We start from the raw sequence: 18,986 nt of genomic DNA on the forward strand, positions 1-18,986 counted from the left end.
TCCACCTCAAGACACTGACTGAGAAACCAGTGTCCCTCCAACTCCAGCCTCGTGCCCCACTCCCCATCTCTCCAGGTCACCAAAATCCCCTCTGGAATCTCTTTCCTGAACCTCGACACCTCCCTCTCTCTATTCCTCAAGATGCTCAGGAAGAAGCTGCCTCTTTGAACAACTTATCCTTTACCAACATCATAAAAAAACAGATCACGTGCCTGATCAGCGGGAGATCATTTTGGGGCCAAATTACTGACTGCATTCCCCACCTTACAACATACATAACCGGGAAGGATATGCTTTGGTTAACTATGTGGTGGAAACATCTACACAGGTCCACAAAACTGTTACAAGAAAAGCCTCCATTTCAAAAAGTGTAGGAGAGAAGAGTCAAACCGCAGAGATGTGCCCTAGCATCTCCGACTAGGCCGATTTGAAAAGATCTAGGAATGGACACAGGAGAATAGGCCCCGAGAATGGAGCAAGTTACAAGGCTACCAGTGCAACACTTGCCCTTCAGCAAGACCCACCCCAATACAGAATGCTCGAGGTCAAAAGGGAGGTTCGTGCCATTACTCTCTTCCAATCCCAAACAGAGCTGTACAGCATGGAAACAGATCCTTCAGACCAACTCATCCATTCCAACTAAATATCCACAATTCATCTAGTCCCATTTGCCTGCGTTTGGCCCATATCCCTCCAAACACTTTCACTTTGTATTCATATACCAATCCACATGTCTTTGCAGTGTGTAATTGTACCAGCCTCCACCACTTCCTCTGGCAGCCAAACAAACACAGACACACACACACACACACCCCTTTCAAGTCTTTCCCCTCTCACGTTAAATATATGTCCCCAAGTGTTGGGACTCTCCTATCCTGGGAAAAGGGTCTTTGTCTATTTACCCTATCCATGCCCCTCATGATTTTATAAACCTCTATAAAAAGGTAACCACTCAGCCTCCAATGCTCCAGGGAAAACAGCCCCAGCCTACTCAGCCTCTCCCTAAAGCTCAAACCCTCCAACCCTGGCAACATCCTTAAAATCTTTTCTGAACCCTTTCAAGTTTAACACCACCTTTCCAGTGAAGAAAAATCATTTATCAGGAATCACAAACAAGACTTTGTTCTGACATATGGGCCAGTTGTGCTATTCTTAATGATTTGCTTTCCATTCTCTCTTTGAACTCAGTTACAGTGAGAGGGCAAGAGCTGAAAACAAAAGAGACTCTTGTCCAAATCAAAGTGGATCGTAGGCGAACAAAGAGGAGCCCCAGCTTTATACAGTTAGGGTTAGGATTATACTAACTTTATAGGAGCAAAGTCCTTTCAGCTGAAGGATACAAAAGAGACTGTACTGGGGGCTTGCTGTTGATTAATATTATCCTTCAGTCAAAGCAGACTCTAGTCACTCTGGGACATTGATAGTACTGGCATGTACAAAGAGGAGATGGTGAGTCAAACCAGTTCCACTTTCAAACTAGCTAGCCTGGAGCATAAAAGAACAGACCCAAAGGCTGTCATCTTCCAGGACAGTATGGAAGACAGTGCTACATTGAACCAGCTCTGATCTTGACATCAATTTCTCATCCCAAACACCGCAAGCCTGTTTTGGATGATGAAATTTTGCCACCAGCCCTCAGGGTGGGAATGGTGAGGGAGTTGGGCTGTTATCAACATAGCCATTATCACTCAGAGCTTGTGGTCCCATGAGGTGCCCGGCCCCCCCAGCCAATTTGGGAAACCCCACTCTAAATGGAGGTCTCGTCAGCCTGCACGGGCTGGTGTGATTCAGCCACTAGGCTGGAGTTCATCCTGAAGCCTCGGCCAATCGTTCTCCCCTACAACCAAACACCAAATCATAGATCATCAACAGTAACGAGGGATCTTGTTGTACACTGAACAGGCTGCCACATTTCCTGCAAACGTACACTCCATTGGCTGTGAAGTTACGACAGCCAGCAGTCATGCAAGGCTCCATACAAATGCAAGGCTTTCTTCACCCACAAAGAATTGATAATACTGTCAGGAGGTTCTCTATTTAACCACCCTCACCCAATCACCAAGAGCACAAGCCTGGCTAATCACCAGACAAGATGGCACACACTCTATAATGCTCTGAATGTACAATTCACTCAATAACTCTCACATGGAATAATCAACTATTATCACTCCCCCTAAAACGCTCATTAATTCCATTATTCCTTTGAGAGCCTCAATGCACAAAAGACTGCTGAATTGGAAGATTTCACGGATGATTTGGGCTAAAATACAAATCTGTCGTTATGGTGCAGAGATGATCAAAACAGTTTCAAGCTACATAGTTTAGCCAAGTTTGGTCTCAAATGACTGGACAGGCCACTCCATTTTCTGCTGAGTTTGTCTCGGACCAGCCTTGGTCTTATTTAATGCAGGAAGAGCCCGAAGTAGATAGCAGTGGCTGTGGAGGGGTTGGGAGGAACAACCCTTCAAACAAACATCGGGATTAAACAATGGAGAGAATAAAGAGAATGGGCGAAACTGAAATGACTCGTAACAATAGAAATGTCAACATTTTGACACCTTTTCTTCCAATGCAGCAACATGATCAGGGAGGTCAAAATGATTATAAAAAAGAAGTTATACAACACATTTTTGACAAAAGCAAAACCTGTTTTCCCCAGCAGTGAACAAAAGCAAATGATATTCTTTTGCTAGTTCAGTTTATTTACAGATGGTATTCAAATGTAATAAACTGCCAAGCCTCTCAGCCCCAGGGACCCGGGTTCGATTCTAACCTTGGGTGACTGTGTGTGGAGTGTGCACATGCTCCCAGTGTCTGCATAGGTTTCCTCTGGGTGCTACGGGCTCCTCTCAAAAGCTGTGCACATTAGGATGGATTGGCCATGCTAAATGCCCTGAAAAGTCTGTGGATATGCAGGCTTGGTGGGTTAGCCTTGAGAAATGCAGAGTTGGGGAAGGTAGAGGGATGCTCTTCTGAGGCTCCGTGTGGACTCATTGGGTCAAATGGCCTATTGCCATATTGCAGAGATTCTAAAAATGCAATTGGACTCCATACAACATTGTAAGGGAGACTGGGAGTTCAGAATTCTCAACCAATGTTTGCATGGACACGTTCCCATTAACAGTCCCACTCCCCTGGCATATTACCACCTCAGATCCTTTGAAGACCAGTCAAAACTGTCATATGCATGCCCTTGCCATTACCAATGTTGTTCATCCATATTTGTATGGTGTATTGATGAAGCAAACCTCATTGAAAGCAAAATGACACCTGGTAGTCATCTTAGTGCTGTTTGTGGGATCCTGCTATGCACAGTTTGACAGCTGTGTTGCCTGTGTCACAACAGAACCCTTCCTTCAACAACAGAAAAGGACTTGCATGGCCCTGAAGCACTCTAGAAAGACATCATCTACAGGTGCGTGCCTTTTTCTTTAAAGAAATCAGTGACTTGTAAACACCCGAGAGGTCTACGCATTGACCAGCAAGAGATCTCTCCTCTTTGGGGAGGAAGTGGCCTAGTGGTATGATCGCTGGACTGTCAACCCAAATCCCCAGACATTATCTGGCTTCAAACCCCATCACAACCGATGGTGGAATTTGAATTCAATAAAAATATCTGGAAAGAGGAGTCTAAAAATTGGCCCATGAATCCATCGTTGGTAAAACCCATTCTGGTTCACTAATGTCCTTTAGGGAAGGAAACAGCCATCCTTGTCTGGTCTGGCTTGCATGTGACTCCAAACCCACAGCAATGTGGTTGGTTCTGAACTACCTACTGGGGCAATAAGGGATGGACAATAAATGCTGCCTTGTCAGCGATGCCAAGGCAAAAAAATATAGTAGGACAGATCCGACTGACAGATTGGTGGGGCAGAATTATCCCACTGTGTTGATCAGTGATTTTTCTTCATTTTACACACACACACACACACACACACACAAACAAATCTACATTACCCAACTGCACTCCTGACAGTAGCAGGCTTATTTTTCACACTGTGTGGAGACGTTCATGTAGTTACACTTGTGGGATTGGTTCATCCCGGGCTCTCTAAAGTAGATTGTATGTTGTTGGACCAGCCTTGCTCCCTGCTGGTCAAAACCTTCCCTCGAAAATAGTTTCAGATGAAGGCAACACTTCGGCTCATCATCCTCATCAAACCCGGTGCCCACCAGAGTGTGCTGCCATCCAGGAGATTGAAGTACAAGTGCACCATTTTATCCCCATTCCCTGGTCAACTGGGGATAAAATGGAACTTCCTGACTTCAGTCCCCAGTCTGCTCTGCTCTCTCCAAGACGGAGCTTACAATGACAACAGGGTATCAACTGGGATCCAGCCAGAGGACTGGGTCCCAACTTGGAAACCACACACTTCAAAAGAAAGAACGTCAAGCAATTGGGAAGTGGGGCAGAATAGATAGGTGCAGGGATGAGGGAGTTCAGTACACATGGATAGCTGTCTTTGGAACAGAGTCATACAGCATGGAAACAGACCGTTCAGACTAACCTGGCCATGTTCCCACTAAACTACTCCCACCTGGCCCATATTCCTTTAAAACTTGTCTGTTCATGTACTTATCAAAAGGTCTTTTAAACATCATAACCTCATACCTGCATTCATCGCTTCCTCTGTCAGTTCATTACATGCACAAATCAACCTCTTTTTAAATCTTTCTCCTCTCACCTTAAAAATATGCCCCTTAGTTTTAAACTCTCCCACCTTATGGAAAAGATCCTTGCTAGTCACAACGCCTATGACCCTCATGATTTTATAAACCTCTAAGGTCACCCCTCAACCTCCCATGAAAAAAGTCCCAGTCTATTTTTGTATCTCAAATCCTCCATTCCTGACAACATCCCGGTAACTTTGTTCTGAACTCTCTCTCCAGTTTAATGATATTGTTCCTGTAACTATGGATGAACAGAACTGGACGCAGTACCCCAGAAATGGCTCCAACAATGTCCTATACAAACTTTACACAACATCCCAGCCTCTACCCTCTAAGATTTGAGCAATGAAGGCAAGTGTGCTAAACACTTATCTACCCATGACGCAAATTCCAAAGAATTTTGTGCCTGAGCCCCTAGGTCGAGGTTATGGGTGAGATTCAACAGAATCTGTCAAAGTCTTAAGAAATTTTGACAGGTTAAAAAAATATAGAGAAATAGAAGTTACAGACGGACACTGATTTAAAGATAAAATGTGCAGAACCAGAGACAGAAAGCAAGCAGAATTAGCCACATGGCAGTATGGAATACGATCATTAAGACAATATAAAACAGGAAATCAAGTTGTCAAAGCTAATCAGGACAAATACAAGAATACCACATTTCACAAGGAAGAATTTATACTACGACAGAACAAAAGAAAAAAGTCAATTGGTCAAAAGATGTTTTGCCAGGGAGAATACACCAGGAAATGACTGCAGCCCAGACTTTTGCCTAACTCAAAAAAAAAGTACAAATACCTGGATGTCTACCTTTTGACTGCAGAGGACAGATAAATGTATGGGAACCAGGTAATATGAATACAGGCAGCCCCTGGGTCGTGAATGGGGTTCCGTTACTGAGTGCATTTGCAAGGTGACTTGTATACAAGGAAGGAGATGCAGAATGATACAGGATATGTACTTAGAAATTTAAAGTTATACCCCTGCATCAGATTGCATTCTTAAGTCACAACATTCATAAGATCAAGGACCCGGACCCCGAACCCTGTGCCCTCCCCCCCCCGCCTCCTGTACATTGTGGTTCATTAGTAAGAGCACAGCGATCCACATTATGAACCTGACTGATAATCAGATACGAGTTGGAAGTGTAACTTAGTGCTGCTGTTCAGTACGTACAGAATTGTGCTAGCAGCTGATGGAAGCAGCTTCTCAGTATTCTATCTTCAATCGGTCATCATCCTATTTCAAATCTCCTCTTTGTGCCAACAGATCAACCTCCACTTCTCCAAAACACACTTTTTTTTAAAATTCGTCCATCGCAGGACCATTTCTGTGCATCTTGCTGGTACCTTCATAACATTCTTAAAACGTGCCAGTGAGGACTGGATCGATATTCTAGGCGTGGCCTAACCAGAATTTTGTAGTGGTTCAGCAAAATATTTGCAGTCAACACCTTGAATGTTGTATGCCTCTCTAACCACTCTCTTAAACACCACCTGTCACCTTCAGTAGTCAAATGCATGCATCCAAAATGTCCTTCCATCCCTGCAACAGTGCCACATAGGACACCCATCAAGCTTACGATACTCAAAGTAACAAATGGTCAAGTGGAGATGGAGTAGCTGAAATGTTCAAGCTTTGTTCATAGCTTTTGCTAAACAAAGTAAGGTCTTTCCATTATTTGCAAAAATTATACAGCTGACAAATAAACAGGTTCAGAAAAAGCAGCTTTTTTGGTATTGCCATTCCCAAAACGAAGGAGAGTTTTGACTTTAACCAAATCAAGGTAGCGGGTATTACCAAATTGCCTAGAAACTAGGTCCATTGGGCTCAGTAAACAAACTGGGCTCCCCTGCCCACTCTTTCACTGACTTCCCAAATAGCCTAGCTGTCTCCCAGGGTGAGCATGTACACTCAGGGCCAGATCTCAAATCGGAGGAACAGAGAAACAGAACTCACCACGAACCACAACATCCATCTTCGCCCGACCTGTGCCCAGGCTGTTGGTGACCTCGCAGGTGAAGGTGCCATTGACAATGTAACTCACATCCCGTACAGTGAGCTGGTGTCCATCCACCTGGATGGAGGAAGGAAGGGGTTTCCCATTCCTGTGGAGAGAGGGGGAGGTATAGAGCACAGTCAGAAAGAGATGGAACAAGACTATAAACAGAATCCAGATTAGTATTGCCATTTAGTATCCCTGATGAAGGGCTTTTGCCCGAAACGTCGATTTTACTGTTCCTCGGATGCTGCCTGAACTGCTGTGCTTTTCCAGCACCACTCTAATCTAGATTCTGGTTTCCAGCATCTGCAGTCATTGTTTTTACCTATAAGCAGAATGTCAACCTGTACAAGACTCTCACCAGGACCAGCTGTTGCACAGTAGTCTCAGAACTGAATTAATACGAATCCACAAGGAAATGCCATAACTAATGAGCATATATGGTCAGCGGTTATTTATAAGGAAAGCTTAAAAACAGGAGAAAGAGGGTGTGCAAGTAAGAGCTGGGAAGACACTTGTGTGAACACTTGGTCATATGTCGAAAGACCTTACAGCTCAGAAAAGGCCCTTCCTCCTCCACTCCCCTCCCGCCCCTCCATGAGTCTGAGTCTGCACCAACCTATCTACATTAATCCCATTTAATCAGCGCTTGACCCATAGCCTTGAAATGTTATTGACATTCCCAAGTGCTCATCCATACACTTAAAAAGGTTGAGGTTTCCCACCTCAACTACACTCCCAGGCAGTGCATTCTAGACCCCCACAACCCTTTGAACGAAAATCTTTTTCTTCCTCAAATGCCCTCAAAACGGCCTGCCCTTCACCTTAAATGATGTCCCCTCCCGATGAGTGATCCTTCAGTAAAGGGGTACCAGCAACCACCCTGGCCATGCCCATCGGTCAGGTCATGGTTAGTTTGACAAGGGCTCCTTTATTCCACTCAGCACATGATGTTGGGGGGAAACGGAGTGAGGGGCAAAACCATTCGAATCAGAACGAGGAAGGGAGAGGTCACCTAGATTGGTCCTAATACAGAGCCGAACACGAACTGAGGGAACTGGAGAAGTCAAAGAGAAAGAGACAAGAGTCATCAGGATATAGCAAATCAATATAAAGGCAAATAAACACTGGGCCCAATCTGAAGAAATTTGGATGATGATACTCATCAGGAACCAGACCACAAAAACATTATGCATTCAGGGACGGGCAGGGAATGTTTATAATAGAAAGTTACAAAGTAGAGTTCGATTTTTGTTGGGTTAAGGGGATTAACGGAGACCCCTCTGTTTAACTCGTTATCGTCATATTGCAGATGAACCACTCCCTGATAATCAGGGCAGAAGGGCTGAGTGGCCTCATTACTCCTGGCTGTGGTGGCCCATTTACCAGTTTCCATGGAAACTCTATTGACATTCTGTTGGGTCCTGCATTCCGGATATTCACGCATTATATCCGCTCAACACACCCTCGACCAGATCAAAAAATTAACTTACTTTAGGAATTTAATACTCACATGAGCCATTTGTAATTCAAAGCTTGGGGGTTGGCTTTTGCGCTACAGGTCAATGAAGCATGCTCCCGGCCCAGGTACCAGTTTTCATCATATCCCTCAATGCTCACGATAGGTGCATCTGAAAATTCAGAGATTTAAGGAAAAATGTCACACACTGCCCCAAAAGAGATTCAGGAGCAAAAATATACATCCCGGTTTTGGAATCCTCTGTCACCTCCTCCAGCCCATATACCCCTTCCTGAGTCAGTCACTTCTTCCAGCATCTATCATGATTCCCAACAGTCCTCCATTGGGAGCCACATATTCAGCTGCCCGGGCCCTCAGCTCTGGAATCACCTCACCTACAAGGCCACTTGTTAAAAGCTCTCTGTCTGACCAAGCTTTAAGTCACCTCTACCAATATTTCAGAGTCTCAGTTACATTTGTACGGATTGTCTTTGGGACCATTCCATTGCTGAAAAGCTGCTACACGCACACCCAGATGGAGCAGGCAAGTGACACGAGCCTGCTCTCAATGATTGAAATGTTCACCTGAAGGAATCATAGAATTCCAACAATGCGGAAAGAGGCTAGTTGACGTATCTAGTATCCACCCGGAGTCAGATCCCCACTACAACCCTGCATTTCCCATGGCTAAGGCACAATCTAACCTGTATATCTTTGAACTGAGGAGGAAACTGGAGCACCCAGAGGAAATACACGCAGATACAGGGAGAATGTGCAAGCTCCACCCAGTTACCCAAGGGTGAAATCGAACCTGGCCCCTCGCGCTGGGAAGCAGCAGTGCTAACCACTCGCGCACACATTGGGAATTAACACTGATATTTCCCAGTGCATAATAGTTTTTTTTTGATGAATGAAGCTGAGACGACAGGTTTGGCTGTAGAAATATATTTGTTGGTATTTCCTAGCCAGATAGAGACAGTCCTTCTATAACATGATGGCTGCATTCTTGCGCAACCCAGTGTTCAAGAACAATCACACTTTAGAAACAGTGTTTAAAGTGTTGACAAGGTAATCATGTTACAGCCAACACATGTTTAAAAAAGTTTACGCTTTAGAAACAGTGTCCCCAATTCGTCAACTGCAAATTCGCATTGACAAAAGTCTTGTCAGAACAGAACGAGTCAAGAACAGCTGCCCAAGAGTAACACATTGAAATGGTTAGAGAAAAGGTAGATTTCAGCAGCCAGGGGAATGGAGCAGAGAGTACTTACACTGTACAGAGAGTGTGATGGGAATGGTCTCTGGCCGATCGAGTGCCTGTTGCATTACCACACAGGTCAGCTTCTCCCCGTTGTTGTCACCGGTGGGAATCATCAAGTATTCGCTCGTCACTGTGAAAGTGCCGTTGTTGTTTTTGGTAACAGTCTCAGAAACGTTGCCCTCAGAGCCCCCTGACCAGTTGATGGTGGCTGGAGGCTTCCCATTTGCAGAGACACACCTGGCGACAGGGACTTCAGCGTGTCCAGCTTGGACAAGGATAGTTTTTCCGGAATTCTGTGGCTTGGCTGTGAGAGAGGGAGGAGAGGAGAAATAAACAATGAACAAAAGGCACAGGGATGAGAAACGACAAGACTGTCCACGAGCACTTCCCGAGGATCAAGGTGACATCTCCCGGGTCATCGACGAGGTCAAACAATCCTCCCCCCCAACCCCACCCTCGAGCCTGGAATTAATATCAGGAATTTATTTACATTCAAATCCCCACTTTTTTGAGAAAGTCACTCCACATTTCCATTACTTTCTTCCCCCCCCCAAAAAAAGACAACAAAGCAAACTTGGAAATGGGTGACAGCGGAGCTTTAGGATTGTAGTTAGAAGCCTCTGTGCTGTCCCATTTATAAGAGAAGGCGATCTGCCCTCCCTACAGGGTCTGTGGGTGATTCGTGTCCCCCACCCCCACACCAACATGGCTGACTGGCAGAGCAGTCCATTCAGAGTCACAATGCTTCACAGGTTAGCTGTCCATGAGGAACTGGGAAGTGCAACACTTCTCAAATCCAGGGCCTCCACCACAAATGCAATGGGGGAAATGGAGAGGGCAAACGTGACACAAAAATGGATGGGGTTCATTCAACCGAAAGCCAGTACAAGCACAGACCGCTGAATAGCCTCTCATTGTTCTTTCTGAGGGGATGGACACACTGACTGAGCCAACATTGACTGCCAATCTTTGAATCACCCTGGTGAAGGTGGGGGGTGAGCTGCCTTCTTGAACTGGTGCAGCTCACGTGCTGGAGATAGACCCACAATGCCCTTTGAGAGGGAATGCCAGGATTTTAACCCAGTGACACGGAAGGAACGGCCGATATATTTCCAAGCCAGGATGGTGAGGGGCTCGGAAGGGAACTTGTTGTGGGTGGTGTTCCCCTGTACCTGCCTTCTAGATGGAAGTGGTCACGAGGCTGGAAGGTGCTGCCTGAGGATCTTCGGTGAATTCCAGCAGCACATCTTGTAAATGCTATATACTGCTACTACTGAGCATTGGGGGTGGAGGAAGTGGACGTTTGTGGACGTGGTGCCAATTGAGCAAGAGTTGCTTCGTTCTGGATAGTGTCGAGCTTCTTGAGTGTTGTTAGAGCTGCAGGGCCAAGTGGGGAGCATTCCCTCACAGTCCTGACTTGTGCCACGTAGATGGTGGACAGGTTTTGGAGAATCAGGAGATGAGTTACTCGCCACAGTAGTCCCAGCCTCTGACCTGTTCTTATAGTTGCTGTGTTTACATGGTAAGGCAAGTTGAGTTTCTGGTCAATGGTAATCCCATAGGATGCTGACAGTGGGGAATTGAGTGATGGGAGATATTGTGGGAGGTCCAAATTCGAAGAGGAGCAGGGAAGACAGAGATGGCCCTCAGCTCCAGTGTAGACTGTCCTTGGCCAATAGGGTCAAAGCCACTGCACTATGGGGAAAAAAAAGGAGTGTCCAAGGAAAGGAAGACATCCTTCCTACCTAGGATGGTCAAGTTGGTGGTAGCATCCTGGTTGCCATCAGGGTAGGTAGCGAACTCGCAGCTGTAAATCCCATCATCCGCCATCTCCAGGCGATCAATGATCAGCGTGGCGTCCGTGTTGGTGACCTGGCGAAAGTGGATGCGGCCGCTGGTTTCGGTCGGATAGTTGATGCCAAATTCGGGGTTGTACACAGCCAGGTTGACCTTACTGGTGGTGGGGTTCTTCATCCAGGTGATTTGTGTGACCTGGAGCGAGTTGTCAGGATCCACAAACTGGCACCGCAGGATCGCCTGGTTCCCCACGTAGCCGTAAACGAAGGGTTCCACTTTCACGTTCTGGGCATCACAAACTGTAGGGAGTAAGGGACACAGGAGAGAAACAAACAGGCATCAGCATAAAGCATTGAAAACCCAAGGTATCATTAGCCACAATTCAGGAATTGGAGGAGACCCTGCCCTTCAACCCTCAGGCCTGTTCCATGATTGGACGAATCCCCTCCCCTTTCACCAGCTTCCCCCACCCCCCATCCCCCGCAACTCCAGATCCCATTTCCATATTCCTGAAGACTCCAAACCCAATCAATCCGTTGTCTTTTTTTAAAAATGAGGAGGGTGCTCCATATTTCAAGTGTCTGTAAATATCAACCATCGGCTCAGAAGCTTCAGACACTTAGATATACCCCCGAAAACAAGTAACACACCACCCACTTTGTTCCCTGCCCCCAACTGCCAAAGGAAATGGTTTCTCTCCCTCAAGTGTTTGAGTCATCTCACGTCCCTTGTTCAGGCCTTGCAGATGTTCATCTTAAATGAAGTTAATGGATGAGCCCAGGTGAAGCTAAATTAAACAAGAATGAAACCAGAAGGAGAAAACATATGAAGCCTGGTGATGACCCAATGCTCAGAAGATTGTCTATTTTAGTCTGTTTGTGGTTAGCTGAAGGATGTTTATACTGAGTGCGGGAACTCAACACCAATGGCCTGAACTGAGATGTGGACTGCTTATCAGCTGAATGCGTGACTGTGGTGGAATTTTGCTACATAATTATCGTGCAGAAGAGTGGAGGAGATCTAAAAGTGGCGAACAATGAGTGCAAGCTAAAACAGAGGTCAGGGTTAGTTAAAATCAAGAGATATGCCTCTTTCCATGGAGATGCAGAGAGGTCTGACAGAATTAATGGACTAAACCCATCTGGAATGCATGACATGTTTGTGATGCTTGCCAGTTGTCAATCTGATGGCTCAGTGGTTAGCACTGCTGCCTCACAGCACTAAGGACCCAGGTTCAATTCCACCCTCGGGTGACTGCAAACTCCGTGTAGACATTCTCCCAGCACTTGCATGGGTTTTCTCTGGGTGCTCTGGCTTCCTCCCAGTCCAAAGATGTGCAGGGAGGGTGGACCACTAAATTCAGACTGTCAGAGGTTGTGCTGGCTAGGTGGATTAGCCACAGGAAATGCATGGTATATCTAAAGGGTAGGGGTATGGGCAGCTCTTCAGAAGGTTGGTGTGGGCTCAATGGGTTGAATGGCCTGTTTCCACACTCAAGGGATTCTATCATTCCATGCAACATTTAAAAGGCATCTTGATGGGTATATGAATAGGAAAGGTTTAATGGCGATATGAATAGGAAGGGTTTAATGGGGATATGAATAGGAAGGGTTTAATGGGGATTTGGGCCAGGTGCTGGCAAATGGAACTAGATGAATTTAGGATATCTGGTCAGCATGGATAAGCCGGATCGAAGGGTCAGTTTCGGTGCTGTATATTGGTATGATTATTATATGCTGGAGACGGGACAGTGTCAGAGTTAGAACCTACAGCTTCTTTGCATGGAAAGAATACTTAGAAGACAAAACCTTGCCTCAGAGCATAGTTAGCTAGTTCGAGGGAAGTGGAAATCACCTGAGCACTGCCTGTCCTGCTGCTGTTCTCTGACAAATCTGCAGAAACCAGTTCACTTGACAGTGTAAGCATTGTACGGTAGGATTTTTGCAGTTTGTTTTGTGATGCATTATGCTTTACTAAAAGAACGTTGGTTATATCCAATTAGAACTGCCTCAGGTTATTGATATCTGGAGGAAACCTGATGGACCAGAGAGAGTGGAAATGAGAGCCAACAGAACAACCTTTGAATATTCTACACTCGAGGGAAAAGATGCACTTCACAAATCAGAAGAACTGGCACCAGTTCAACATGGAAAAATCAGAGAATCGTTGAATCCCTACAAATGTGAAGAGGCCACTGACCCACCAAGTCTGCACTGACCCTCCTACTCAGACACAGCTTCCCACTGTCCTGCCATAGTCCCATATTTCCCAAGGCTAATTCACCTTTGTCAGGGCCATGTGTGAATTGAATGGGATGTGGCTTGAAGAAGCTGCTAGGATCTTGGAGGGTTATAGTGAGGATGACAATGGAGGAGCTCCTTTGCTGTATTTAAGCTTTCTTGCCCTGTAGGAGTGTTTCCTCAGTCCTACATTTAAGCACCTAATTGGCCTGTACAGGGTAAGGATAGATAATTCTACTTTTTACTCTTATCTCCAGTGTTCAGTAAATAGTCCAGGTGCTGTTTTCCCTGGTGCCTCAGAGGCTAAGAGGTAATTTTATAGAGATTTATGAAATCATGAAGGGCATAGATAACATGATTAGCCAAGATCTTTTTCCTGGAATAAGGGAGTCTGAAACTAAAGGGCATAGGTTTAAGATGAGAGGGTAAAGATTTTAAAAAAAAAGACCAGGGGTGGTGTGTGTATATGGAATGAGCTGGCGGGGAAGTGGTGGAAGCTGGCACAATTACAACATTTAAAAGGCATCTGGATGGATACATGAATAGGAAAGGTTAAGAGGGATATAGGCCAAATGCTAGCAAATAGGACTAGATTAATTTAGGATATCTGGTCAGTATGGACAAGTTGGACCAAAGGTCTCCGTGTAGTACAGCTCTATGACCTAGCCTCTATATCCCTGGACACTATGAACAATTTCCCATGGCCGATCCACCTAACCTGCGCATCTCTGGACTATGGGGGGAAACCAGAGCACACGGAGGACACCCATGCAGACATGGAGAATGTGTCTGTGTGAAGTTTGCACTTTCGTCAGAGGAATCAAACCCAGGACCCTGGCGCTGAGAGACAATAGTGCAAACCACTGAACCACCAGGGCGAAATGCTATGCACAGCAAAAAACATACGAACAGGGAGGTGACAATTGCCCGGTTAACCTGTTACAGTGATGGTGGGGTGGTGAGGATTTCACAGAATTCTTGTAACAAGAAATGGCTCTTATCTTTATATCTCAACGTCAGGCCTCATCTGAAAGATGGCCACCCCCCCTCCACTCCCCCCACCCCAGGGTCCCTACTGAGAGGGAGAGGGCGGGGGTGGGGGTAGTGAGAGAATGGAGCTGAACAGGGCAATGGGAGGGAACATAATTGAAAAATGTGGTGCTGGAAAAACACAGCAGGCCAGGCAGCATCCGAGGAGCAGGAGAATCAACGTTTCGGGCACAAGCCCTTCTTCAGGAATGAGGCTGGTGTGCCAAGCGGGCTGAGCTAAAGGGTAGGGGGGAGGGTTGCTGGGAATACGATAGGTGGAAGGAGGGGAGGGTGATAGACCAGAGAGGGGGGTGGGGGCGGAGAGGACAGGAAGAAGATTGCAGGTCAAGAGGGCAGTGCTGAATCTGGGAGTTGGGACTGAGATAAGGTGGGAGGGAGGGGAAATGAGGAAGCTGGAGAAATCTGCATTCATCCCTTGTGGTTGGAGGGTTCCTTGGCGGAAGATGAGGCACTCTTCCTCCAGGTGTCGTGTGGTCAGGGTCTGGTGATGGAGGAGGCCAAGGACCTGCATGTCCTTGGCGGAGCGGGAGGGGGAGTTAAAGTGTTCAGCCACGGGGCAGTTGGGTTGGTTGGTGCCGGTGTCCCAGAGGTGTTCCTGAAACGTTCCACAAGTAGGCAGCCTGTCTCCCCAATGTAGAGGAGACCACATCGGGTGCAACGGATACAGTAAATGACGTGTGTGGAGGTGCAGGTGAATTTGCATGGAAGGATCCATTGGGGCCTTGGAGGGAGGTGAGGGGGGAGGTGTGGGCGCAACATGAAGGGGTTGGGAAAAAAAAAGAGTGGCAGACTGCAGCAAAAGTGAAAGGAAGTTGTCGAAATGGTTCGCTCAAGTGATCTGAGAACAAAAAGCTGTTTGGAGCATAGCCATGAAAGGCCTTATCTTAAAACACTGCAATTCACCGCCAGGTTCCTACGGCAACGGGAGCTGCCAGCACAAAAAGGCAGATCTCATTGAAAATCTGGGCAAATTAAAACTCCCAGTTCACCCAGAAAACAGCTAAGGCAGTCAGTCTTCACCAGGAAAGTGTCGAGATTGGGTGGGAAGATGGGGGTATGTGATGGAGACAGACAGACAGACAGAGACACACACACACACACACACAGTAGGAAGGAAAAAGGGAAGAAGAGAGATGGAAGAAGGGGAAGAGAGACAGAGGGAAAGTCAGATGGAGGCAGAGAGAGAGAGAGGGAGAGAGAAAAAAAAAAGAGAGAGGGAGGAGTGATAAAGGGCATTTTGACATGGTGGATTGATCATAAAATAGAACCAAGTTACAAATTTCAGCTCTGATTGGGAAATTATATTGAACCAGTTGAAAAAGACAAAGCCTAAAGACAAGGATATTTGTGGGTTTTGGCTGTTTTAAATTCAGAATCTGTTAGCAATTCTGAGATACATCTTCACAATGGTGGGGTCTGAGTCCATGGGAGCTTCCAACTCCGGGATATGGTGGCTGCCACCGAACCTGTAGAGAGGGGGGTAAGTACTTCAACTCCCATAGCCCAAAATAACACGGATCTACAAACAAGCACAAGAGTGGAATGTGTCTGTGGCTGCAATATTAGCTCAGTACTTCCACACTAGACCTCACACCACAAGTTATCACTCTTAGTCTAACCACAGAGTGAAGAGTGGAATTTCATAGTCATAGAGAAGTACAGCACAGAAACAGACCCTTCGGTTCAACTTGACCATGCTGACCAGATATCCCCAACCTAATCTAGATCCATTTGCCAGCACTTGGCCCATATCCCTCCAAACCCTTCCTATTCATATACAGTACCCATCCAGTTGTCATTGTACCAGCCTCCACCACATCCTCTGGCAACTCATTCTGAACACACACCACCCTCTCTGTGTGAAAACTTTGTCCTGTGTGTCTCTTTTATATGTTTCCCCTCTCACCCGAAACCTATGCCCTCTAGTCCTGGACTCCCTCACCTCAGATAAATAGACCTTGTCTATTTATCCTATTCATGTCCCTCATGATTTTATGAACTTCTAGAAGGTCACCCCTCAGCCTCAGATGCTCCAAGAAAAACAGCCCCAGCCTATTCAACCTCTCTCTATAGCTCAAATCCTCCAAGCCTGGCAACATCCTTGGAAATCTCTTCTGTCCCCTTTCAAATTTCACAACATCCTTCCAATAGGAGGGACACCAGAATTGCACACAATATTCTAAAAGTGGCCAAACCAACATCCTGTACAGCCGCAACATGACCTCCCAACTCCTGTACTCAATACTCTGACCAATAAAGGAAAGCATACCAAACGCCTTCTTCACTATCCTATCTACCTGCGACTCCACTTTCAAGGAGCTACGAACCTGCACTCCAAGGTCTCTTTGAGAATGTGAGTAGGGTATAAGCAGGCAGGGAAAGAGTTAAGTTTTGAGTTGTGTGAAATAAGAGGAGCAGCTGAGCATGACTCAGATTAGATAAGAACTTACAATTAAGAATGGGATGCTGGAGGCAAGGGTAATGGGTTAACAAGGTGGAAAAGCATTCATTATGTACAGCCATTTAACAAGATGAGGTAGCATTCAGTATGTAACATCAATTAACAAGGTGAAAATGTACTCATTATGTAAAGCCAATTATTCATTGTGTAACGGCAGATGGCTTAATCTTTACTGTTGATGCTCACTGATTGGATAGGTCGCCCAATCAATATGTATGTTGCCTTGTCTGGATGCTCCTCCCTGTAAACTATACAGTTCATTGAGAAACTGCAGTTCTAGAGAAGACAGTGAACTGATGTCCCTGTGCACATTGGTGACCATTCTCTCTCCCTCCAGCACCTGGACAAAGGAGGTAAAACTATACTGATGAAATTCAACATGAACAAACACAAGGTCTTGAACTTTGGAAAAAAAAGAATGCTGGATGGACTATTTTCTAAACAATGAGAAAATTCATAAAGCCAAAGTACAAAGGGGTTTGGGAGTGCTAGTCCAGGATTCTCTAAAGGTTGATTTGGAGGTTGAGTCCATGGTTAAGAAAGCAAACGTAATGTTGTCATTTGTCTTAAGAGGCTTGGAATGTAAAAGCAGCAATGTATTACTGAGACTTTATAAAGATCTGGTTAGGCCCCATTTAGACTACTGTGTCCAGATTTGGGCCCCACACCTCAGGAAGGACATACTGGCACTGGAGCGTGTCCAGCAGAGATTCACACGGATGATCCCTGGAATGGTAGGCCTAACATATGATGAATGGCCGAGAATCCTGGGATTGTATTCATTAGAGTTCAGAAGGTTGAGGGGAGATTTAATAGAAACTTACAAGATAATGTATGCCTTAGAAAAGGTGGACACTGGGAATTTGTTTCTGTCAGGCAGGGATACTAGGACCCATGGACAAGGCCTTAGAATTAGAGGGGGTCAATTTAAAACAGAAATGAGGAGACAGTTCTTCAGCCAGAGTGGTGGGCCTATGGAATTCATTGCCACACAGAGTGCAGTGGGGATCGGGATGTTAAATGTCTTCAAGGCAGAGATTGATAAATTCTTGATCTCGCAAGGGATTAAGGGATATGGGGAGAGTGTGGGTAAGTGGAATTGAAATGCTCATCAGCCATGATTGAATGGTGGAGTGGACTAGATGGGTCAAATGGCCTTACTTCCACTCTGGTGTCTTACAGTCTTATACTGCGTCTCCAAGCATTTTGCTTCGACTTGGGGGGGCGTGGGGTAGGGGGAGGAATGGGACAACATCTTTGTTCAGCAACATTCCCTGAGACCTTACCATTAGGTGTATAAGTCTTGCTAAAGGTGTGCTTTTCCCAAATGCAGCACCCTGCATTTATGTAAATTAAATTCAGTCTGCCATTCCCCAACCCATTGGTGCATCTGATCATGATCACGTTGTAATCTGAGGTTACCTTCTTCACTGTCCACTACACCTCCAATTTTGGTGTAATCTGCAAACTAACTAATTATATCTCCTGTGTCCAAATCATTTATCCCCAAATCATTTATATAAATAAGGAAAGGAGTGGATCCAGCACCAATCTTTGTGGTACTCCACTGGTCATAGGCCTCCAGTTGGTAAAGCAAGCTTGTACAGCCACCAATCTTCTACCTTCGAGCCAGTTTTGTATCCAAGTGGCTAGTTCTCCCTCTATCCCATGAGATCTAACATTGCTAACCAGTCTCCCATGAGTAACCTTGTCAAATTTACTTATTGAAGTCCACATAGATCACGTCCATTATTCCACCCTCATTAATCCTCTTTGTTACTTCTTCAAAAAAAAACTCAAAATCAACTTTTTGAGACATGATTTCCCATGCCCACAGCTATACTGACTATCCCTAATTAGTCTTTGCCTTTCCAAAATACATATAAATCCTGTCCCTCAGGATTGCCTCCAACAAGGTTCATGTATGGAATGAGCTGCCAGAGGAAATGGTGGAGGCTCATACAATTGCAACATTTAAAAGGCATCTGGATGGGTGTGTGAATTGGAAGCGTTTGGAGGGATATGGGCCGGGTGCTGGCAGGTGG

The 18,986-nt window shown here is 45.7% G+C and overlaps 1 protein-coding gene across 2 annotated transcripts in view; it reads right to left on the reverse strand.

Annotated features, from left to right (window-relative positions):
• LOC140458846 (nectin-1-like) overlaps nucleotides 1-18,986 on the reverse strand; it is a 69,161-nt gene that overhangs the window by 34,214 nt on the left and 15,961 nt on the right. For both annotated transcript variants that reach the window (XM_072553530.1, XM_072553529.1), the window contains exons 2-5: nucleotides 11,139-11,489; nucleotides 9,404-9,697; nucleotides 8,187-8,304; nucleotides 6,631-6,779 (exon numbers count right to left, since the gene is read on the reverse strand). In XM_072553530.1, the coding sequence (XP_072409631.1) occupies nucleotides 6,631-6,779; nucleotides 8,187-8,304; nucleotides 9,404-9,697; nucleotides 11,139-11,489 (912 nt within the window). The remainder of the gene's footprint in view (nucleotides 1-6,630; nucleotides 6,780-8,186; nucleotides 8,305-9,403; nucleotides 9,698-11,138; nucleotides 11,490-18,986) is intronic.

Source organism: Chiloscyllium punctatum, chromosome 34 (assembly GCF_047496795.1).
Source record: "Chiloscyllium punctatum isolate Juve2018m chromosome 34, sChiPun1.3, whole genome shotgun sequence".
Lineage (NCBI taxonomy): Eukaryota > Metazoa > Chordata > Chondrichthyes > Orectolobiformes > Hemiscylliidae > Chiloscyllium > Chiloscyllium punctatum.